General features: G+C 34.6%; 1 protein-coding gene across 2 annotated transcripts; it reads left to right on the forward strand.

Moving 5' to 3' along the window:
* The first annotated feature begins 2,566 nt into the window (after positions 1-2,566).
* PUM5 (pumilio 5) lies at positions 2,567-21,259 on the forward strand. Of its 2 annotated transcripts, XM_088220768.1 has the most exons (10): positions 2,567-2,844; positions 5,402-6,112; positions 9,647-11,049; positions 11,143-11,284; positions 11,385-11,492; positions 17,986-18,198; positions 18,362-18,472; positions 19,146-19,340; positions 19,853-20,024; positions 20,965-21,259. In XM_088220768.1, the coding sequence occupies exons 2-10, from the start codon at positions 5,483-5,485 to the stop codon at positions 20,991-20,993; spliced, it is 3,003 nt and encodes a 1,000-aa protein (XP_088076894.1). In that variant the 5' UTR covers positions 2,567-2,844; positions 5,402-5,482; the 3' UTR covers positions 20,994-21,259. The 2 variants fall into 2 exon arrangements, with proteins under 2 accessions (XP_088076894.1, XP_021888119.1); XM_022032427.2 differs by lacking the exon at positions 2,567-2,844 and having other exon boundaries at positions 5,130-6,112.
* Positions 21,260-21,325: the final 66 nt, after the last annotated feature.

The raw sequence follows: 21,325 nt of genomic DNA on the forward strand, positions 1-21,325 counted from the left end.
AACTCGTGCCTGATGAGCCGTCGCACTCGAAAGCTCCGCCGCCGGTAAGTCTCGGTTTTCTGTAATTTTTTGGCCCACCGAGGGCCATAGGGGTGTTTTATCACAGGAACCAATGCAAGTTTGGCCAAAAACGGGCAGAAACAACCAAACCGAGGCGGATCGCCGCCATGGACGGTGGTGCCGTTGCCGGAGCACGGCGGAGCCGCCGTGACGGAATTCCAAAATTGGCCAAATAGGCCCTGGGTCTGATTTGGGGTATTTTGAGGACATGTGCAGATACCGGAAGTGTGTTTCAGTTTTTGGAGAAAATTTCAGGGAATATAGAGACTGCCCGTAGGCGCAGTGAGAACCCGATTTCAGATTTCGAAACAAGTAATGATCTCTCACCCTATTTTCTATCACGGCATTAAAACCTAATAAATGATTGAACGATATTTTATGAATAAATAGATATGTATAATTAATTAAGATTGCTAATGGGGCCCGAACCTGATGTATTTGTCAGTCTGTTCCTATTTAATGTATTTTACAGTCTAAATGCAATATAGTATTTGATTGTTTATTTTGTGGTTTCGTATGCATGAATAACTGTTTAATCTATTATGGTTTGAATTATTGTGGACCCGATGTTGTGTTACCTTGTTTGGTGTGCGTTGCTGGTTTACGTATTTATGTTGATTGGGTAATTGAGATTAAGAAAAATAAGGATGGTATGTGAATTTATGAACGGATAAGTCGACGGCTTCACTAGATATCCTAGGAGATGGTGGACGAACCGGGTCCATAGGGAACCCTACCGAGAATGTGGTCTCTCATATCGGACGGGGTATGGAGACTTTAAATGTTGTGGTGCTCATACCGAACGAGGTATGGGGACGACCCGCTTCACCATCATATCGGACGGGATATTGAGGTTTATGATTTTGGCGCTCATACCGGACGGGGTATGGGGACGGCCCTAAAATTAAGATGAATGGTTCACACGTAGCGGGAGCCTCTATGGATCCCCATGGATACTAGTAGGCTGATAAAAGAAGAAATTTATTGTCTGATGATTGAAATACAAAAGTATTATATGTATTATGTTACAGAATGTGTTTGATTTTATAATGTTTATAATGTTATTGTTTTTATAAGTTATTTTCATGAATCTCACCGAGATAAATGAGAGTAAAGAGTTTTATTATTGATAAATGAATTTGTTATGAATTATGCTCCATTGGTCGTTTTTATTTTCTACCAACCTTTATTACTGTGACAGTGAGATAGTGTGACATCTTTACTGAGCTATGTAGTTCATTCCTTACTTAACCATTTCAAATCAGGAGGACTTGGTTCCCGAGCCCGTTCTGCAGGAAGATGGCGAATAGAAGCCTAAAGATTTATTAGTTTTTCTTATAATATTCATTCATAGTATTTCCTTCAGTCAGTTTATCCTTTCATATCTTTAATACATTTTGATTATTGTGTAAGTGATGTTAATCATAATCTATTTTATTTCGCTTCCGCACTTAGAATAAATATATACATTTCTTTTTAATTTCCGGGGCCGTTACAACTTAATATATTAAAGTTTAATATCTGTTTAAGCTTAACATTTTACTTTTAAGTCAAACGCAATTAATTTAATAATTTTTTATGCATAATAAACTTACATATAAGTTCACATGGTTGGTTAAAATTCAACATCATGTCCATTTTTATTATGATAAAACTTTGAATTAAATAATTAAATTTTTTATACGAAAAGCTGGTAAAATTTTTAATTAAAGAGTTTTAATTTAAATATAATTCATATAATTTCAATAGATGCTATTTTTAATTACAATATAAATTTTTATTTAAATAATTAGTGTGCTTCTTAATTAAATGTTTAATTACAATAATAGTTAGACACTTATTTAGTTAAGTATTAAATTATTTGCAGTATTAATATCTAATTATTACAATTTTAATATCTCACTAATTATTTTTAATTAGAAGGTGAATAAAACAGTAAGATATAGAATTATTAATATAAAAATGCGATACTCCAATGATTACTATAAAAATATTATTCAATTACCCTGTTATATTGTCATCTAATATTATAACAGTGCATCAAAAGTCGTGGGGGCATAATAAAATACACACACACACACACACACATATAAAACAAAGAAGAAAAGCATTGTAGCAAGACTGTAGCGACCACCAAAACGCACCGTTTAGAGGTTTTGACGTGAGCAAACAGCGGCAAAGGCCACGTGTTCGACACCTCTTTCTTGGAGAACTCGAACCAACAAGTGTCAAAGATTCAGGTATACTAAATCTTTACAAAATGACCAAATTACCCCTGTCTTGTTTTAATTTTTACGAGTCCTGTCCCAATCCCAACTCTTTCATTTTTAATATGATACAAGCTATATTGACCCGTGGCATTGATAAACTCATCTGGGGGGTATATTCGTCATTTCATATGTCATGTACATTTTTTAATTTTTAATTTTTAATGTTTTTTGGACCCATCTGAGAATTTTATATATATATATATATTATATTTTGAGAAAACGTTTTATAATTTAGTTGAAAGCGTACAAAAACTGGAGACCCCATCCAGCTGCACTTCTCAAGGGTGTTTATAATTTGCAAAGGAACGTTGTTTTTTTTTTTTCTTTTTTAATTTTCTTCGCAAGAGCAGCAAGAAGAACAACTGAAAGCTCTCTCTCTCTTTCTTTCTCTCTCTCTGTCTGTGACAAACGTTTCTTCCAGAGTTTTGAGAGAATTTCAAACAGATTTGAAGGTCTTTTTTGTTTATAGATATATCTTAGAGTGGGTGTTATTATTGGTCTTAATTATTCCCAGGTGAGACTCAAGTTTGCTTTATGAATATCGTATTCCTGATTCTTCAGATGGGTGTTGATTAAAAACAAATGAACATTGATTGTTGAATGTTTATGAGATAAAAGAAGTTTTATTTATCCCCCTTAAGATCATGGTTCTGTGCGGAATTTGGTCTTTGGTCTTTTTTTTAGGTGGGTTTTCTTTAAGATGATTAAATTCTTTCCTTTTTTTTTTTTTTAATAACATTAGTTTTACATGATAAATGGTGGTGATTCTAATGGGGTATGCCAAAAACACTTTTGAAATTGGAGTTAGTTTGGTATAGAAGGTGATGAACCTTTTCAGAGCTGCTTTCTGTTTTCTCTTTCAGTAAATGGGTTTTTGTTGTGTTCAATAACCCAAGTGGACTTATCAGATTGAAACATATGGCGTTCAGTTTCAGTGCTGGGAATTTTGGGTCATATCATGTTCTGACTAGGGAAAAAAAAAGATAAAAGGATCTGATTAGGGAAAAAGTGCTCGGGTTTTTATTAGCTTTAGGATCATATTGGTTTCATGAGGCACTACTGGAAGAGGTGAACGAATCAGCTGTTTGACTGGGGATAAGTATACTGCAAAAATAAAGTTGCATCTATCTGCTATATGATGACTAGTACAGTTAAAACAATCCAATGATCAGGAGTTTCAGGAGGAGTTGGCTAGAGGTGTCTACAAGCATAGACATAGTTAGTCATAGTAAAAGTCATATTCCTATCGGATATGGAATTTTTTACATGAAGAATGTACAAAATAGAAGTCGAGCCTTACTATTTTTCCCTGCAATAATGTATTGAGACATTATTGGAGGGAACCCAAAGATGATCTTGGAAGATAATTGGCTCTTGGTCTAGTCTCATAGTAGGAAGATTTATTAGCCAATTCTTGGATCTATCCTGCTTCTAGATCCCTGGCTAAAGGCGCATTGTATTTTAGTTCCTTGTTAGTACACAGTTTCTACAGTTGTCAAATATTTAAGGCTTGGATGCTCTTAACGATAAGCATTGATGCAGTGACATCCAAATCCCTTTAATAGGCCCCCTGCTTATTTAAACAATTTAATGAAGTATCGTTATTTGAACACAATAGAAATCTGGCATTGATGATCTTTAACATGGCTATAGCATTAGGGAATTTAGGTGTGTATCATTTCATTCTACTGGCATGTTGCTTTGTTGCGTAATTTGGAGTTGGATGTTGGCACTAGGGGTTTTTGGCGTACTTTTTAAATAGTTTTTTGTGCAAAAATGTCAATTTCTTTGGCTTTCTTTTTTACTTCTTCCTAGAAGTTGATGGTTGCAGATGCATTAATTGGCAGTCAACTCAATTTTAATCTTTTTCATATAATTAAGTTTCTAATATTATTAGATTTAGTTAGAAGTAGTAGTTTGAGGAGTTTTTCTAGCTTGGCAATTTGTTTGTTTCCTATCTAATTGGATTTACTTCCTTCTATAAGATCTACAGAAGTTTTTGAGATTTTGAAAGCAGAGGTCACTTTTTCATGTGCTCTTTCTTGCTATTTCCTCTGCTTACCTTCACTTCATGTTTTTGTTGTCTTTTTTCCATTGGTTCTCTTAGTGTCTCCTTATTTTCCTCATTCTTATTCTCACACTACATCAGTTGATAATGGACTAGTTATCTTGCATGAATACATGCATTAAAAAAATGTGAGAAGCAGGTGAGAATTTAATCACATTTGCATATGCATTGATAGCAAACATATATTACATGCTAAAACAAAATGATAAGATACATAATGTACTTTTTTGATAAAAATGTGGTGTAAAGAAATGAATCACGAGTTAGTCAGAAAACAAAAAAACGTGTGTACCAAACCATCCTCCACAAAAGGCTTATTGTTGTTTGTTTTATATTGATTGGGCTGCTTTAGGGATCATTAATGTATTCTTGCCTGTTTTGGCAGTCCAACACAATTTTTTGTTGTTTTCTTTCTCCAGGTAGCAGATTTTCTTTTTCTTTTTCTCATTATGTCATGGATTCCAGATTCACACAGGTCATAATAATTAATTCTTAAAACTTGTCTTTTGTTGATGTCACTAGATAACTGTGAAAGGGATGTTGTTGTAACACGTGGCTTTTGGATTTCACTGTGATCAGAGAGACAGATAATGCCATTATACTTTATTCACATGAGATGCGGTATGAATGATTAGTGGATGATACTCAACCCAACCTAATTAAGCCTTAATCTCGAAAATTCTTCTTTTTTTTTCAGTTTTGGGCACGTTGGGGGAGGGGAGGGGGGAGGGGGGTGTAAACATCATTTGCTACCAGTTTGGCTGAAGGACAACAGCATGATATAGCTTTGTGTTTAATTTACATGTCATTTGTCATTCCTCATGGTATTACATCTTATCTGAAATTCATTTTGTCATCAAATGTGGATAGCTATGAAGTACCTAGGACTCTTTTTTGTTTGCCTGTAGTTCAAATATATGGTTTAGATTAAATCGGGTATCCCGTATTTCTAACACACATGCTTTTTATACATCTTGTGCTTGATGGTTCATGACTGGAGTAGTGAATGAAATATCCTATCAAGATTACTTGGCTTCATTGAAGGAGATGAGAAAATAAAGCTGTATGTGATGCCATTTTTACGATGGCAACAGAGTGTCCTATGAGAATGGTAGAAAGTGATGGACATGGAAAGTGGTCCTCGTCTAGAGATACTGCTGTATTTACTTCATCTTTGAAAAATATGGAAGTAGAGGAGTTGGGAATGATTCTAAAGGGGCATAGATTACATGGAGATCAAGCAGACATGATTTTAAATCGAAGTGGTAGTGCCCCACCTAGCATAGAAGGCTCATTTGCAGCTAGTAGAAACCTTTTTTCACAAGAGAACCCTAGTCCGACTACAGGCTTGGCAAGTTTGGGCAGCATATCTGAGGAACGGTTGCTTTCTGATCCAACTTATTTGACATACAATTGTTCGAATGTCAACTTGAATCCAAGGCTTACTCCACCACTTATCTCACGGGAAAATAGGCATTTGGTGCATCATATTGGTGGGCTTGGTGATAATTGGAGGTCAACTTCTTTAGATGACGGTGATGATGCATCCTCACAATTTTCACAAAGGTCCCTTTCCACTCATAAGCAGGAGCCTGAGGATGATTGGTCCCCCAGAAAAGCCTTGAACCACTGGGAAGAAAATGGTGCTATTCTGCTGGGAAATAACAAAGTACTGTTGAAAGGGCAACATAAGAGTTTGGTTGATCTGATACAGGTATAGGTTTTCTCATGCCTCACTTTTATTTTTATTTATTTATTTTCTTCCCTTGGTGGTTCAGCATAAGATTGGGACCATAAGCTTCAATCAAGGTGTATAATACCACTCTATTGAGGCTTTTCAGTATCTTCATTACATGCTATAGAACTTGGTGGTAGTTCTTTTGAGGTATATTGTTTTTAATTAACATGCTTGGTTACCTCGAATGTTACCCTTTTCTCTCAGGGGGAGTAGTTGTTTGTTTTTATTTTGTTGGTTGAGATCACTAGAGTAGATTTTTATCAAGTTTTGGGAAATGTTCTTTATTAGATGCAGCATTGGTCAATAAATGATGAATCATTCTTGGGTTGTAGATTTCTCCTGTGGGATGTTTTACAGTTTTCCCTGACTTTTTCTCTGTGAATAAAGTTATGAATGATTAATGTGGCTGAGAAAAACATCCCATGTATGTTTATGGTAAGAATAGTATGAAAATGAGTAATTGGCATGTCTGCAACAGCAAATAATATTGATTGACTTTGATGAGTTGGATAGTCTTAGTGAAGTCTTGATTTAGCTGGCAACTTGGTCTGATAACTTTGTATGATAAAAAGAATTAGGAGGAACCAAATGACCACATTGGGAAGGTCAAGATGAGAACATTTTGGAAAAATAAAAAATATGGTGTATTACTTTATGGCCTATATTGTTTTTGTAGTTCATGAGTCTCTGACTTTTCTGGACAGTGCTGCTTTTAGGTCTTCCTTGGTTTTTAGTTTTTAAGTCAAGTTCTTAATCGATACTTCTTCTCAAAAAAAAAAAAAAAAAAAGAAGAAAGAGAGTTCTTGATCTATAGTTAGATATCTAAACTCTTAAATTGGCTTTCTGTTATGCCCTAATAATCAGTATAAGGAAAAGAAGAAAGCGGAAGAAGGGAAAAACTGTCAGTATGGACCTCACGGTGGAGAGAGGAAATCTGGTCTGATCTCCATAAGCTTTTGAAAGTTTAGGTTTAATTAGGAAAAAGAGAACATTAGGATAGGAGTTTGAGATGAGATAGGATATCATTTTTTACTTGTTAGAAGTTTCCTTAATTTTTCTAATTAGGACTTCGGAATAAAAAAGGAATTTCTCATGACTCGGAAATTTTTATATTTACAGAGTTTTAATGTATGTTAACATAGGAAAGCTTAGTCTAAAGTGTCCGTTTAAATATGCAAGCAGACTGCATAAAAAATCGGAGAATAATTAAGCAAAAATACCTTGTAGAGTACCTTTAAGTCTAGAGATTGGTCTGTTTTCTCTAACGAGCCCTAAATCTAAAATTCCACATATCTCACCGGATCCTAAGATCTTACCATTTTTATTCATCAAATTTCTTGAGTTTCATAATATTCAACTAGGGATTATGTTCTTTTCGTTTCTAATATAGATAACTGTCTACTAGTATCTATTCTGAGAAACTTTTCTTTTTAGAGAAGAATCTACAAGTGAAACTTTGAATTCATGACTTTCCTTTTATCTACACCCTGTCTAGAGTTTAATGCTTTTTCAGTTTGCTTCCTTGTTTTCCTATTTGAATCATAGAATGATAAAATTCTTGTCTCATTTGTCATCAAATCCATGAGTCATATCATTTTTATGAAAGAGTCTGTTAATTTACTGCTAAGCTCAATTGAAATGTTGCTTTTTTCAATTGCGGTGTCAAGAAACCCCTAACTTACTACAAAAGGAAAGGGTAAAAAAAGGAATTTCACACACGGAGGGTAAAACGGTCATTTCATCCAAACAGATTATGGTTAGGGTTGATTGACCGAATCAACCCTAACCGTTACTATCATATCCCATGGCCGCCTCTACTTTTTTCGATTCCACCATCACCACCTTCTCCTTGGATTGAGTACACGAGGCGACCCCGACGTGTGATTCAGCTGACTTCGATGGCTCTGATACCATCTTGTCAGAAGTCGTTCTCATGGCTTCGGATCTGAGATAAGAAAAGAGAAAAGAAGAGAGAAAGAATAGAGAAAAAGAAGAGCAACTTTAAGGTAAATTGTTTATTTTCTTCGATGGTTTACATTTATAAAAATCAGGCCAATTTATAGGCTACAAGTGTTAAAAACAAATGGCGATGGTGGCAGAATTCGCTCGGCCATTTTGGTTGTAGCGGTAGCCGCGGTATATGATGGTAACGATTAGGGTGGATTCGGCAATCAACCCTAACCCTAATCTGTTCGGGTGAAATGACCATTTTGCCCTCCCTGGTTGAAATTCCTTTTTTGCCTCCTTCTGTAGTAGACAGCCAAGGGTTTCTTGACAGGTGATCTTAGATAAGAGTTGTTTTCTACTAAAAAAATGCACAAACAGTGGAAGCTGAAAATTCTGGTTCTCTAGATAAGCTTTCAGAGTTGCACAAATTTCAATGGCCAAGTTCAAATATGTTTTTGTCAACACAATCCAGTTATGGAAGTGATAGGAATTGTTAATCTTGTTCATATTTGCTACTATACTTGTTAGTGATGTGTTCAGAGTTTTACTAAACTCAAGTGAGTTATTTTTTTTGAAATAAAAAGTATAAACAGTATAATATTGTTATAACACCAAGAGGGCGCAACCCATTTACAAAAAAGTATTTACACATTGGTAATGCTATTTATGACATGTCCAGAATCCTTCACCCTATTCATATCGGGTCCCAAAAAAATAGAGACAAAATAATGATACCAATTATCTTTAGTTTTTACAATATCACTCTCCAGCTCTTCAAAAGCCCTCCTATTTCTCTCTTTCAAACTCAAGTGAGTTATTGTCATGTTAACTTGTTTTGTCTTTAATTGGTGTCTTACTTGGAGAGTGAGGACTTCTCCTTAAATAAGTAACAAGATTTCTTTAGCTCTAACAAATATGAAAGGGAAAGCTTTTGTACGCCAACGTAGTCCCCAATTCAAAGAATTTGTTTGGCTAAAATAATCATCAGACTGCAGGTCTATGGGCAAATTGTTAACTCAGGTTCTCACAGATGGCATCGATGATGTGGTCCAAGTTTTACCAAGTTCAGGTTCGGTATTTTTCCATCAGAATTTTATCCTACAAAAACAAACTGGAGAAGGAAGGTGCTTTCTCATTACAAATGAAGGCATTTCCTCAACTATAATCCACATGGGATAAGAAACCTTTGTTACAGCCATAGTTAAATTATTTTGTGGTTGGATGTGTCTTCTTGTTGTTTTTTTGTTTTTTTTTTGTTATAGTTTTATGTTTCACATTTTTTTAATTTGGATGTTCAGATCATACAATTTTCTTTATGAACCTGACACCAATATCAGTCAAAGAATTTCTTTGAAGAAATATCTGACTAATTAATTGGGTTGAACTTTACATGTTCTGAGCAATGTGTTCATACTGGGGAATGTTTTTGCTCACTATCATCAGGAGCTGACTTGTATATTTGTAATCATCATTTATTATCTATCACTATGCCAATAAGTTATTGGTTTTTGCATGTACTTTTTAATGTTTGTGTTTTGAATCATTTTCTTGGTAAATTTGTAGGAAGATTTTCCCCGCACCCCTTCTCCTGTATATAATCAATCTCGTGCGTCAGGCAGCCATGCAACAGCAGAGGAACTAATTGATCATGATGTTCATGCCATTTCATCTAATATTTCTTCTATAAACATCTCAAAAGTATCTGAATCAAATTTAGACTCTGTTGATGCTCATATGGATGCACATTCTATGACCTTAGCATCTGATAATGATTTATCAAGCTCATCAGATGCTGATAGAACAAGGAGCTCCCCTATACCACAAAAAGATGACAGACGCACAAATGATAATGGACTGGACGATGATGCTGGTGGTGTTCCACAATCAGATATCCTCAGACTGGATTCTATAATGAGTAAAAAGCAAGAAGAGCAACAATCTTATGGAAGGAATATGCCTCCACAATATCCATCTGCTCAACAAGGCATCCCATATCTAGTTCAAGGATTCCAGGCTCAAGCAATTTCTCAAGGGATCAATGATTCACATAGTCTTATGGAAAAAGCTATGCACACACATTCTAGGTTGTCTTCGTCTGAGGTACAATCACCATTGCACTCTCCTGCACTTGCACCTCCATTGTACGCAACAGCAGCTGCCTATATGTCCTCAGGGAATCCATTTTATCCTAATCTTCAACCATCTAGCTTATATACTCCACAATACAGTCTGGGTGGTTATCCTCTGGGTTCTGCACTTCTTCCCCCATTTATGTCTGGATACCAGTCACATGGTACAATTCCTGTAGCATTTGATGCTTCTTCTGGTCCAAGCTACAATACTACTGCTGGTATTTCAGCAGGAGCAACTCTTCCTCATGGAGGTGATATGCGACATCTAGGCAAGTTTTATGGACAACATGGACTGGTGTTGCAAACTTCTTTTATGGATCCTCTTCAGATGCAATATTTTCAACATCCTTTTGGGCATACCTATGATGCTTCAGCTCGTCATGCCCATTTAATATCAAATAGTGTTGGTGGTCAACCTGAATCCTATGCACAGAAAGAATCATTCACTGCCTTTCTGAGAGATCAGAAAACTCAACTTTCAACAAATGGGGGTGTTAGCTTGCCAAGTCCAAGAAAAGTAGGAGTTCCTGGAAGCAGTTATTATGGCGGTCCTACGAGCATGAGTGTCATGGCACAATTTCCTGCATCACCTCTTTCTAGCCCTCTGCTACCAACATCATCAATGGCTGGAATGAATTATCTAGGTAGGCAAAATGAAATGAAATTTTCTCTGGGTCCAAATAGAAGTGCAGCAGCATATTCTGGATGGCAAGGCCAGAGAGGAATCAGTACTATTGATGATACGAAGAGACATTCTTTTCTTGAAGAACTAAAATCTAGCAACTCTCAAAAATTTGAACTCTCTGATTTCACTGGCCGTATAGTCGAATTTAGGTAGTGTTCCACACACAGTTTTTTCGATGTGCCTATTTCATGTGATTTCTATATTAGTTGAATATGGAAATGATTTAGTATAAATGTTTGTAGTGTTGATCAACATGGAAGCCGTTTTATTCAGCAGAAACTTGAGCATTGCAAGGATGAAGAAAAGGCATCTGTTTTCAAGGAGGTTATTCAACATGCTTTGAAATTAATGACAGATGTCTTTGGAAATTATGTTATTCAGAAGGTATGCAATATATTTATTTAAAGAAAGTATTTAGCTACAATGGTAGCTCTCTAAGTTACATGTGTTCTTGGCTCATAAACGCCAGTTTCTTTGGCTACAGTTCTTTGAATATGGAAGTCCCGAGCAGAGGAAGGAGCTTGCTGATCAACTTGTCCACCAGATGTTACCTTTAAGTTTACAGATGTATGGTTGTCGTGTGATACAGAAGGTACGTTCACTTTCTCTTATATACATATTCGCTTTTACACAAATAATATATTTAGTTGAAGAAGAAAGATTTACAAAAGAATTTGTCAAGTGGTTATGTTAACCTGAAGATGGTTTCAGTCCTTGTTGTTTCTCTTTTCCTTTAGTCCTTTCCTTTTCTCTGGGTGGGGACTAGAGTGGGGGTTGAGGGGGAGGGTGCAGGAAGAGGGGATGAGTATGCAGTGTGCAGGGAGAATTTGCCTTTGGATTTGTGATATTGCTGAGACCTCTCGAGTTCCGATCACAGAGCTTTTTTCTCCTGGGAAAGAATCTGGTTCTGGAGAAAGTGGTTCTGTTGTACAGCATAATGCCTAAAAGCAAATAACCAGGTCGAGGCTGATAAATCAAACTATTTCTTTGCAGAAACATATGGAAAGGAAGCTGAGATTATAATGTAAAAATCAGTCATAACAAAAAAATAAATGATATCAAAACTGATGGAATTGGAATGCTTTGTTTCAACTACAGATAGAATTTTATGTGAGTTTACTTTTTATCATTTTATAAATTTTTACCATTTTCCAGTTGAACTGTGTGTAAATTTGTAAATGAATTCAAGACAAACTTCGGAGTTGTTCCAACCATAGCGTTAAATAAAATTATCTCCATTATGCAATTAATGTCAGAAGCTGGTAGATAGCATTATCAGACTACCGGTGCATTTTGTTGGTCCTTGCTAAGTTTTGTTAGCTTCCAAAAATTTGATAATCATATTAGCCGATGGATTTCACAAACTTTGGTAGTTAATAGCAGTTTTCGGTAGTAATCTAACAATGGTGTGTCGTTTATGTCTTTGCAATTTGTTTTTCTTTTCTTTTTTCATGTAGATACAATCAATTTGTGAAGATTTTTGGAGAAAAAATATATTATATTTTTATTTCTTATTTTTTGTGTTTACATTTAGAATATAGATATAGAGAATTATTCTTATTTTAGAAGAATTCTAATTATATGATATTACTTTATTATTAGAACTCTAAATAATAAAATATTTTATTTAACAAGATATCCTATTTAACATGAAATCCTTCTCAATACTTCCTCTCAAGTTGGTGCAAAGATATTACACATGCCCAATTTGCAAAACAAGTTTTGAAGAGATTTATTACATAATCCTTTAGTGAAGATATCTGTCACCTATCACCAGAATATACATGATATAAACATAGGGAGCCATCAATTACTTTCTCTTTTATGAATTGTCGATCAATTTCAATGTAATTTGTTCTGTCATGTTGAGCTGGATTATGAGTAATGTTAATGACTTCTTTATTGTCACAAAACAAGGGTAGTTTCTCATCTTTTAGCAATTTTAGGTCTCTCAGTAGCTTTTGCAACCATAGTAATTCACATACTTCTTGTGTCATTACTCTATATTCTGCTTCAGCACTAGAGCGGACTACTACACTTTGCTTCTTGTTTTTCCATGTAACCAGGTTGCCTCTTATAAGTGTGCAGTAACTTGTAGTTGATTTTCTATCATCCAGAACTTCAGCCCAATCGGCATCTGTAAATGCTCAAAGTGACCATATTTAGAAAAGAACAAACATTTTCGTGGTGCAGATTGCAGGTATTATAATATGTGAAAGACAACATGTAAATGAGTTTTGTAATGATCATGCATGTGCTGACTTACCAGGCTAACTACATATGTTATATCAGGTCTGGTATGTGAGAAAGAAATGAGTCGTCCAACTAGTCTCTGATAACTTTCCAAGTCGACTGATGTACCACTACCTGCTTGTAGTTTATGATTGTTCTCAATAAGTGATTTTGCCAGTTTACAACCCATCATATCAGTCTCTTTTAGTAAGTTTAGAATATATTTTCTTTGAGAAATGAATATTCTTTTATTAAATCTGCCAACTTCAATTCACAAAAAGTATTGTAATTTTCTTAGATCCTTTATTTCAAACTCTTGAGTAAGAAGTTCTTTCAGTCGAGCCATTTCTTATATATCATCTTCAGTCACCACAATATCATTTAGATAACAATGAGAAGAATGACTTTACCTTCACAATGTTTGATAAACATAGTATGATTAGTATTGCTTTGTTGATATCCAGAAGAGATCATACCACTTCTAAACCTTTCAAATCATGCTCTTGGAGATTGCTTTAATCCATATAATGCCTTTTTTTAATTTACAAATTTTTTCTTAAGTCCTTTCATCTTCAACTCCAGGTGGAATTTTCATTTATACCTCTTCCTCTAAGTCTTTATGGAAGAATGTATTTTTTACATCAAACTATTGTAGATCCCAATCAAGGTTAGCTGCAAAAGATAGAAGTATTCTAATTGTGTTCATTTTCGCAACAGGTGCAAAGGTCTCCTGATAGTCAACTCTATAGCTCTAAGTAAATCTTGTAGCCACCAATCTAGGTTTGTAACTTTCAATTGTTTCATCTGCTTTGTATTTTACAGTGAACACCCATTTGCAACCAAACATCTTCTTTTCTTGTGGAGGTAAAACAAGTTCGCATGTTTTACCTTTGGTCAATACTTTCATTTCTTCAATCATGACTTCCTTTCACTTGGGATTTTGTAGAGTTTCTCTTTAATTCTCTGGAATAAACACAGAGGAAATAGATAAGACAAAAGGGATATAGGAGGGAGATAAAGAGTCATAGGAAACAAAATTAGATATAGGTGCTTAGTGCAAGTTCTCATTCATTTTCTAATAACAATAGGTTTATATAATAAATCATAAGGGAAAGATAACTCATTAGTATCTTCTGGAACCAAAAAAAATTCTTGATCTGGGATAAACTGCATGATAGTTTTTTCTGACTTATCTCTCATTGAATACTTTTTCAAGTCTGGTTTATCCAGATGTCCAACATTTTCTTCTTGAGTAAGACCTTCTGAAATAGAACTCTCTTCCTGAATATGACTATCATTGGTTACCCAATTGGGTATCACCTCTTTCTTCCAACTCTCTCCTTGGAGAGGTGTTGGGTTTGAGTTGAAGTAAGGCTCAGTTTTCCTAAAGATAACATTCGTAGTTATAAAATATTTTTTAAACGACACATGATAACACTTGTAACATTTTTGAGTAGGAGAATACAAATGCACACTTGAGAGGTATAGGTTTTCACTTACCCATATTTCTAGTATGAATAAAGAACACACATCCAAACATTTTTTGGGGGGATGATATAGGAATTTTTTTCTTACAAAAACTCCGTAGGACTTTTAATATTCAAGATTCGCAAAGACATTCTATTAATAAGATAGGTAGCTGAGAGAACTGCATCTCCTCTGTAATTTTTTGGTGGATTCATGGTGAATATTGGTGATCGAACTACTTCTAGTATGTGTTTATTTTTCCTTTCAGCAACCTCATTTGTTTACTGGTGTAGGTACAAATTGTTTGATGAATTATCCTATTTGACTCCAAGTAAGCACAGAACCTACTGTTCATATATTTTGTATCATTGTCAGTTATCAGAATCTTAATTTTAGTATTAAAATATGTATATATCATTTTATGTAATGATTGAAAATATGAAAATACACCACATTTTGCTTTTAACAAATAAGTTCATGGTAATCTAGTACAGTAGTCAATAAAAATAACAAACCATCTATGATCAAATAGAGAAGTATTCTGAGTAGGTTCCCGCTCATCAAGATCAGTATTTCTATTATTATTTAAATGATAAGAGTTCCTTTTATGTTTAACAAATTCGCATGCATCACGAAATTAATAATTTATAAAAGTTCTTTTAAATAAATTAGAATATAATTTTTCTAAAATAAAAAATGAAAGATATCCCAATCATTGGTGTCATTATAGTATTTCCAGATTAACTTCCTTATTCCCAATGGTGGTTTGATTCCTGATTAAGTTATGGTTTCTATTCAAGACATATAAGCAATCTTGCAGTTTATCAATGTCAATCATTTTTTCGATTTGAAGATCGTAAAAGATGCAATAATAAAAAAAAAAAAATTCAATTTTACAGTTGAGATTTTTAGTGATGACAGTAATAAATAAAAGATTATCAGAAAAACTAAACATATGTAAAACTGAAGACAGTGTAGTAAAAAGAGTACAATTAATGAAATATGTTCCAGATGCGGGAGTGTATGGCTCATTTGTTATAAGGACATTTTCTCCTTCAATACAAAAAGAATAGGTTAAGAATTTTTTAAAAGAGATGGTCATATGTTTGTTAGTTTCAGAGTTTATAATCCAAATATTAGGAGGGAAAATATAATGGAGATGAGCAATACCTTATTTTACCATATTTGATGTATCAATAATGAAAAGTTAAGTTGAGTCAGAAGACACTTCAGGTTCTGAATTTCTTATGTGGAAAAGGTTTCAACGGATGGTGAGTCAGGTGTTTCCCTATCTCCAATAAAATTTACTTAAGCTCTCGTGATTCCATCTCTTGTTTCCCCATGACCTCTAATTGGTTTTCCATGCAACTCCTAACAAGTTTTCCTAGTGTATTTTGGCTTGCCACTATAGTTACACTTTTATATATTTCTGGATTGCTTAAACTGCGCAACTAATTCAACATTCTCAACTGGTGCAATGTGAAGTATGACATTTCTTTTACCATCTTCTTGCTGAACATAAGTATAAATTTGTTATAATGAGAGAAGATGATTCTTACCAAGCACCTGAATCCGTATTTGATCATATTCGGTGTTCAGACTACCTAAGAAATCATAAATCCGTTCTTTTTCTATCAATTTCTGAAATTTAACTGTATCTGTAAGACAATTTGCTTGGAGATCTTGATAGAAATCTAAACCATGTCATAATCAATTCGTTTCAGAAAAATATTGAAAATTAGTCATCTTTCCTTACTTTATGTCATGAATTTTATTTCAAAATTTATAAATTTAGGCATCATTACCCACTTGTAAATATATAAGAGATGTTGTATTTCATACTTTTCAACAGTATTAAGCAACAAATATGTTATGGTAATGTGGGGTTGCATGGAATTGATGAGTCACGACATTACCAATAAGCTCTGAGAGTCCCATCTATTATATTCTAAACTACCAATATCTGGTTTATTCACCTCACCAGTAATGTAGTTCTGTAATTCTTTAGATTTGATGAATAATAAATAAAATCTCGACCAAGTAAAATAATTAATTTTATTAAGTTTTACTGAATTGATTTCTAATAAAGGACTATCAAAACTAGGAACATTCATTTTTTCTTGCTTCTGTCATGTTAAAATACTAAAAGAATAAGAAAAATACCTAGTAATAAAAAATAGACCTCCTAATCTGCATGAAAATAGCCAAAAAAAGACAAAACCGGAATCAGATCTGGCTCATCTCAGCTCGAACGCAGACGGCTCGACTCAGGCGCAAACAAACTAGGTCTGAGTGGTCCAGCGTGTGGAATGGCCAAACCGAACGTCCCAATGCGCGGAACACCAGAAGAGTGCGGCGGAGGAGATATGTCCAGTCAATGCAGCACAATTCACGCGCAACCGAAGTAGTGTGGTGTGCGAGAGGAAAAGTCGAGCCGTCATCAAATGTGGATCGGCCGGAATGGAGCGGCAGAGGGCGCAGGATGGCAGATCTGCCGAATGTGTGCAGTCGCGTGAAAAAAGGGCCAGATATCAGGTCGGATTTCATGCGGAAAGGAATTGGATTTGTACCGATCGGGTTTTTCTGACGGTGTTCCAAAGTTTTTCGAGTCGAAAGGGATGAAGCCGGCGGTGCATGGCTCATGTGCCTCTATTGCCGACGGCACATGTAGCTCATGTGCGTGGAAACCGGTGGTGTGCTGGCCGGGGTTGGGCGACGACTTCGTCCAGGTAGTGATGAGTTTGGTTTTCTAGTAGTTTGAGTAACAAGTTAGTCTATTTTTCTATTTTAGGATTTGGAAAAAATTCTGAAATTATAATCCTAAAATAGTTTTATTTTGAATTTGATACTATGAAGATTTTTAGAAAAAAATACATTACTTTTTTATTTCTTATTTTTTGTGTTTACACTAAGGATATATATAGAGAGAATTATTCTTATTTAAGAGTATTCTAATTACATGATATTATTTTATTATTAAAATTCTAAATAATAAAATATTCTATTTAACATGATATCCTACTTAATATGGAATTCATATTAACAATTTGTCCATTACATGTTTATAGCATTTAAAGGATTTTTTCTTTTCTTGTTTTCCTCCTTTTTTCCTTTCGGAGAGGGTGAACATAATATCGCAACTTCAGAGGCAGGTTCATTTTTCCATTTCTCCCTTCATCTTGTTATATGCGTAGCTTTTTCACCTTGATCCAAGAAAGTGAATATTATTTGTTGGCAAGCCTGATAGCATTTGTTTGCGTGAATTCCAACTGCAGTTAAAATACTACCGATGCTCACATATTCTTGCTCAATTTGAAACTTTAGTAATCTTAAAAAAATTTATTATGCTTGTTGATTGTGTATTCGCTTCTGGGTTTTTTTCCTAGGCCCTCGAAGTGATAGAACTTGATCAGAAAATACAACTTGTGCATGAGCTTGATGGACATGTTTTGAGATGTGTTCGTGATCAGAATGGGAATCATGTAGTACAGAAGTGTATAGAGTTTGTTCCTACAGAGAGAATTGGGTTTATTATTTCTGCTTTTCATGGTCAAGTTGCCACACTTTCAACTCATCCCTATGGCTGCCGTGTTATTCAGGTATTGGTTTGTTATGCAAGCTCCAGTTATTACATATGCATGTAAGATTAACAAACGAGTGAAAAGATGAATAGTCTGTTGCCCCTTGTGTGTTCAGTTTTTTCAAAAATATTTTTGTCTTTCTCATGTGTGTTGAATCTGATATGCTTTCGGTTTGTGACAGAGAGTTTTGGAGCATTGTCCAGATGAGCAGCAAACTCTGTGTATAATAGATGAAATATTAGAATCTGCATGTGAGCTTGCTCAAGACCAATATGGGAATTATGTCACCCAGGTTTTTTTTCTGTTTTTAATTTTACTTTTCTGCATAGCTTTTTTTTAATGCACATTGTTTTTTGGGTTTGCTTTTCAAAGTACGGAGACTGGTAGATACCTATTAATTTAAAAGGTTGTCTTACCTTTCCATCTATGTCATTGGAGTTTCTCTTTTTTTTTTTTCATTTGGCCCCGCATAGATGTCAAAATGCTTTAACTATTCTTTTGGTTCTCCCTGCCCCTTTTTTGTGTGTATGGCTTGTTGCAGCATGTGGCTATCTTCCTGTTTTGCTGGTTCTTTATCATGTGATTAATCAAAATCACACTTGAAATTTTTTTTGCCTGTTCATGGTATTAGAACCTACTATATAAATTATAATACAGATTAAATATAAGAGTATGTTTATCTTTTCACCCTAATGCTTAGAAAGCATGGAAGTGGTGTTATTGTTTCATCAATCTTAAATATTGCACTTTCTTATTTTGGGAATGTCTGACATATCTTAGTTGTGGCCAAGTTTGTTGTGGTTAAGCAGTATGTTGGTATAGCAATATATTTGTGGTGCTTCTTATTGGATGTTAAAATTTCAGTTGGCCTAGTTTGAATTGTTTTGGAGTTTTGAAACTCTATTTTCTCTTTCTTATTACCTCATTTTACTTTATTATTTCTGATCTCTATTGTGTGATCGAAGCATGTTCTTGAGAGGGGTAAACCCAAGGAAAGATGTAAAATTATCAGCAAGTTGACTGGAAAAATTGTACAAATGAGTCAGCATAAATATGCATCAAATGTTGTTGAGAAGTGTTTGGAGCATGCTGATACTGCTGAACGAGAGCTGTTGGTTAACGAGATACTCGGGGAACGTGACGTAAATGACAATTTGCTGGTAAGTCGAATGAAAGTGTACATAATGCAAGCTGTTCTCACAATCTTAATTTTTAGTCAGAAGATTCATTTGACCCCGAGCATTCGTAAGTCATGGGTCTGTTTGGAATGTCGACTAAAATGGTGCTTAAGTTGATCAAAGGAAAGTGAGATGAATAGGATGTCAAGAGTTTTGGATCGTTGACAAAATTTCTCAGGATGAGAAAAAATAACAAATGCGGAGGCCTTGCTGTGAAAATTTGGTTTGATCCACCGCTAACTGCGTATTTTTTGGTACATGTGATGAGAGGCATGCATGATACCCATGTTTATACGTATATAATATATTTTGAGCATTAAGTTCTCAGTTGGTTTTTCAAGTAAGCAAGTCTGCTTCATATGCTTTTAATTTATAAAAACTTGTGCTGCAATAAGAGGATTCTTTAGTAAAACTGAGTCGAAATAGCGTTTGATCTCTGTGGGAAAAAGTGATGCCTTTTCACTAAGTTTATGTCCATTTGCCCTTTATCTCAGATAATGATGAAGGATCAGTACGCAAATTATGTGATCCAGAAAATTCTTGAAATTAGCGAGGATAAGCAGCGTGAGATTTTGCTCAATCGTGTAAAAGTTCATCTTCATGCATTGAAGAAATATACTTACGGGAAGCACATAGTGACCCGATTCGAACAACTCTTTGGTGAAGGTGCGTAAATCCCATATGGTTCAACTTTTCAATATATACAGCAATACGAAAACTTGTCTGATTTTATGCATCTCATCGCATGCCATACTTAAACCAAGATTAGTGTTAGCTAATGTGTGTATCTGCTAGCAGACACCTTCAGATTTCTGTCATTAGCAAATCATTCCATATTGTTAACATGTTTTGCCGACATATTACGGTGTTTCAGTATTGACTGTTGCCTTTCTGCTGGTCTCTCTGTTATGTCAATGACTCCATAAATAGGAAGAGGACACATCTTGCCAAGGGGTACCAATGAAGTAAGAAATAATAAATTATGGTTTCGAAGACTAGTGCCTTTAGTTTCTTATGTTCTTTTGAAACTTATATCAAAGATGTTTTATTTTGTTATCTATTCTGCAGTATATGTGTTAGGGTGTATGCATGTTGCATTGGTGTAAGAATAAGATAAAAAAAAAAGTAGTTCCTAAACTCTGAGAATTAGGATAATTTCGAGAATAATTACTCTTTCTCTATTGTAATAAGTCTAATTGATGTAAGAACAAAACATGTATGGAAGAAAATTATAAAAGCAATGGATACTTATTCAAGAAAATGTAGGATTCTCTCATAACGAGTCTCAAAAACACGCAGATTTTCATACTAATTGTCCCATAACTATATCTATTTGGTGGGACTAATACAAATTGGTATCAAAACCAGATGTTACAGAGGATTACACTCTATGTTCAACTTGATCTTTCTTTTTTGTACCTTGGCTAGAGGTGTCATCTTATTTGCATCCATAACATGCTGCATGCACTTGTTTGACTTACTGGATGTTTTTTGGGCGTATTTCAAATTACATATCTTGGGTGGTTTGTGTTTGTTATTTCTATTGTTTTCTTCGTTATAATCGAACCCTAAATGGGAAGACTAATGCAAATCGGTGAAAATGTAGAGAGTCAAGCATCAGAGCCGGTTGGTTAGGGTGGCACCATCTGTGTTGGCTGCTGATTCCGGTTCTCGTGGATGGCTTTTAGGAGGAAAGCGTGAGATGAGATGGCAATCTCTATCATTCTTTGCATAAAATGATGGCAATTATGGCATTTGATACATAGGTAGTGGTCAGTTTGATATTGCAAAACTAGTAAATAAACTCAAAAGTGTACATCTTTCAACAGATATATGTGTAAATATGCATGTATAGAAGAAGTTAACAAATTATGATTCCTCAGAATTGATTTACAAGCAAATTGCTGTTTTCAGTTTTTCTTTTCAGGTTTCTTTTTAAATTTTTTAGTTTGAAGTTTTAGTTCTAA

The sequence above is a fragment of the Carica papaya genome, chromosome 5, assembly GCF_054855325.1.
Source record: "Carica papaya isolate Zhongbai chromosome 5, ASM5485532v1, whole genome shotgun sequence".
Taxonomy (NCBI): domain Eukaryota; kingdom Viridiplantae; phylum Streptophyta; class Magnoliopsida; order Brassicales; family Caricaceae; genus Carica; species Carica papaya.

Excerpts from the sequence above, each read along its gene's own strand:
- PUM5 (XM_088220768.1), top strand. The coding sequence starts at position 5,483 with ATGGCAACAGAGTGTCCTATGAGAATGGTAGAAAGTGATGGACATGGA. Across the intron at positions 11,285-11,384 it reads GAAATTATGTTATTCAGAAG|TTCTTTGAATATGGAAGTCC; the intron begins GTATGCAATATA and ends CTTTGGCTACAG. Across the intron at positions 19,341-19,852 it reads ACGTAAATGACAATTTGCTG|ATAATGATGAAGGATCAGTA; the intron begins GTAAGTCGAATG and ends CCTTTATCTCAG.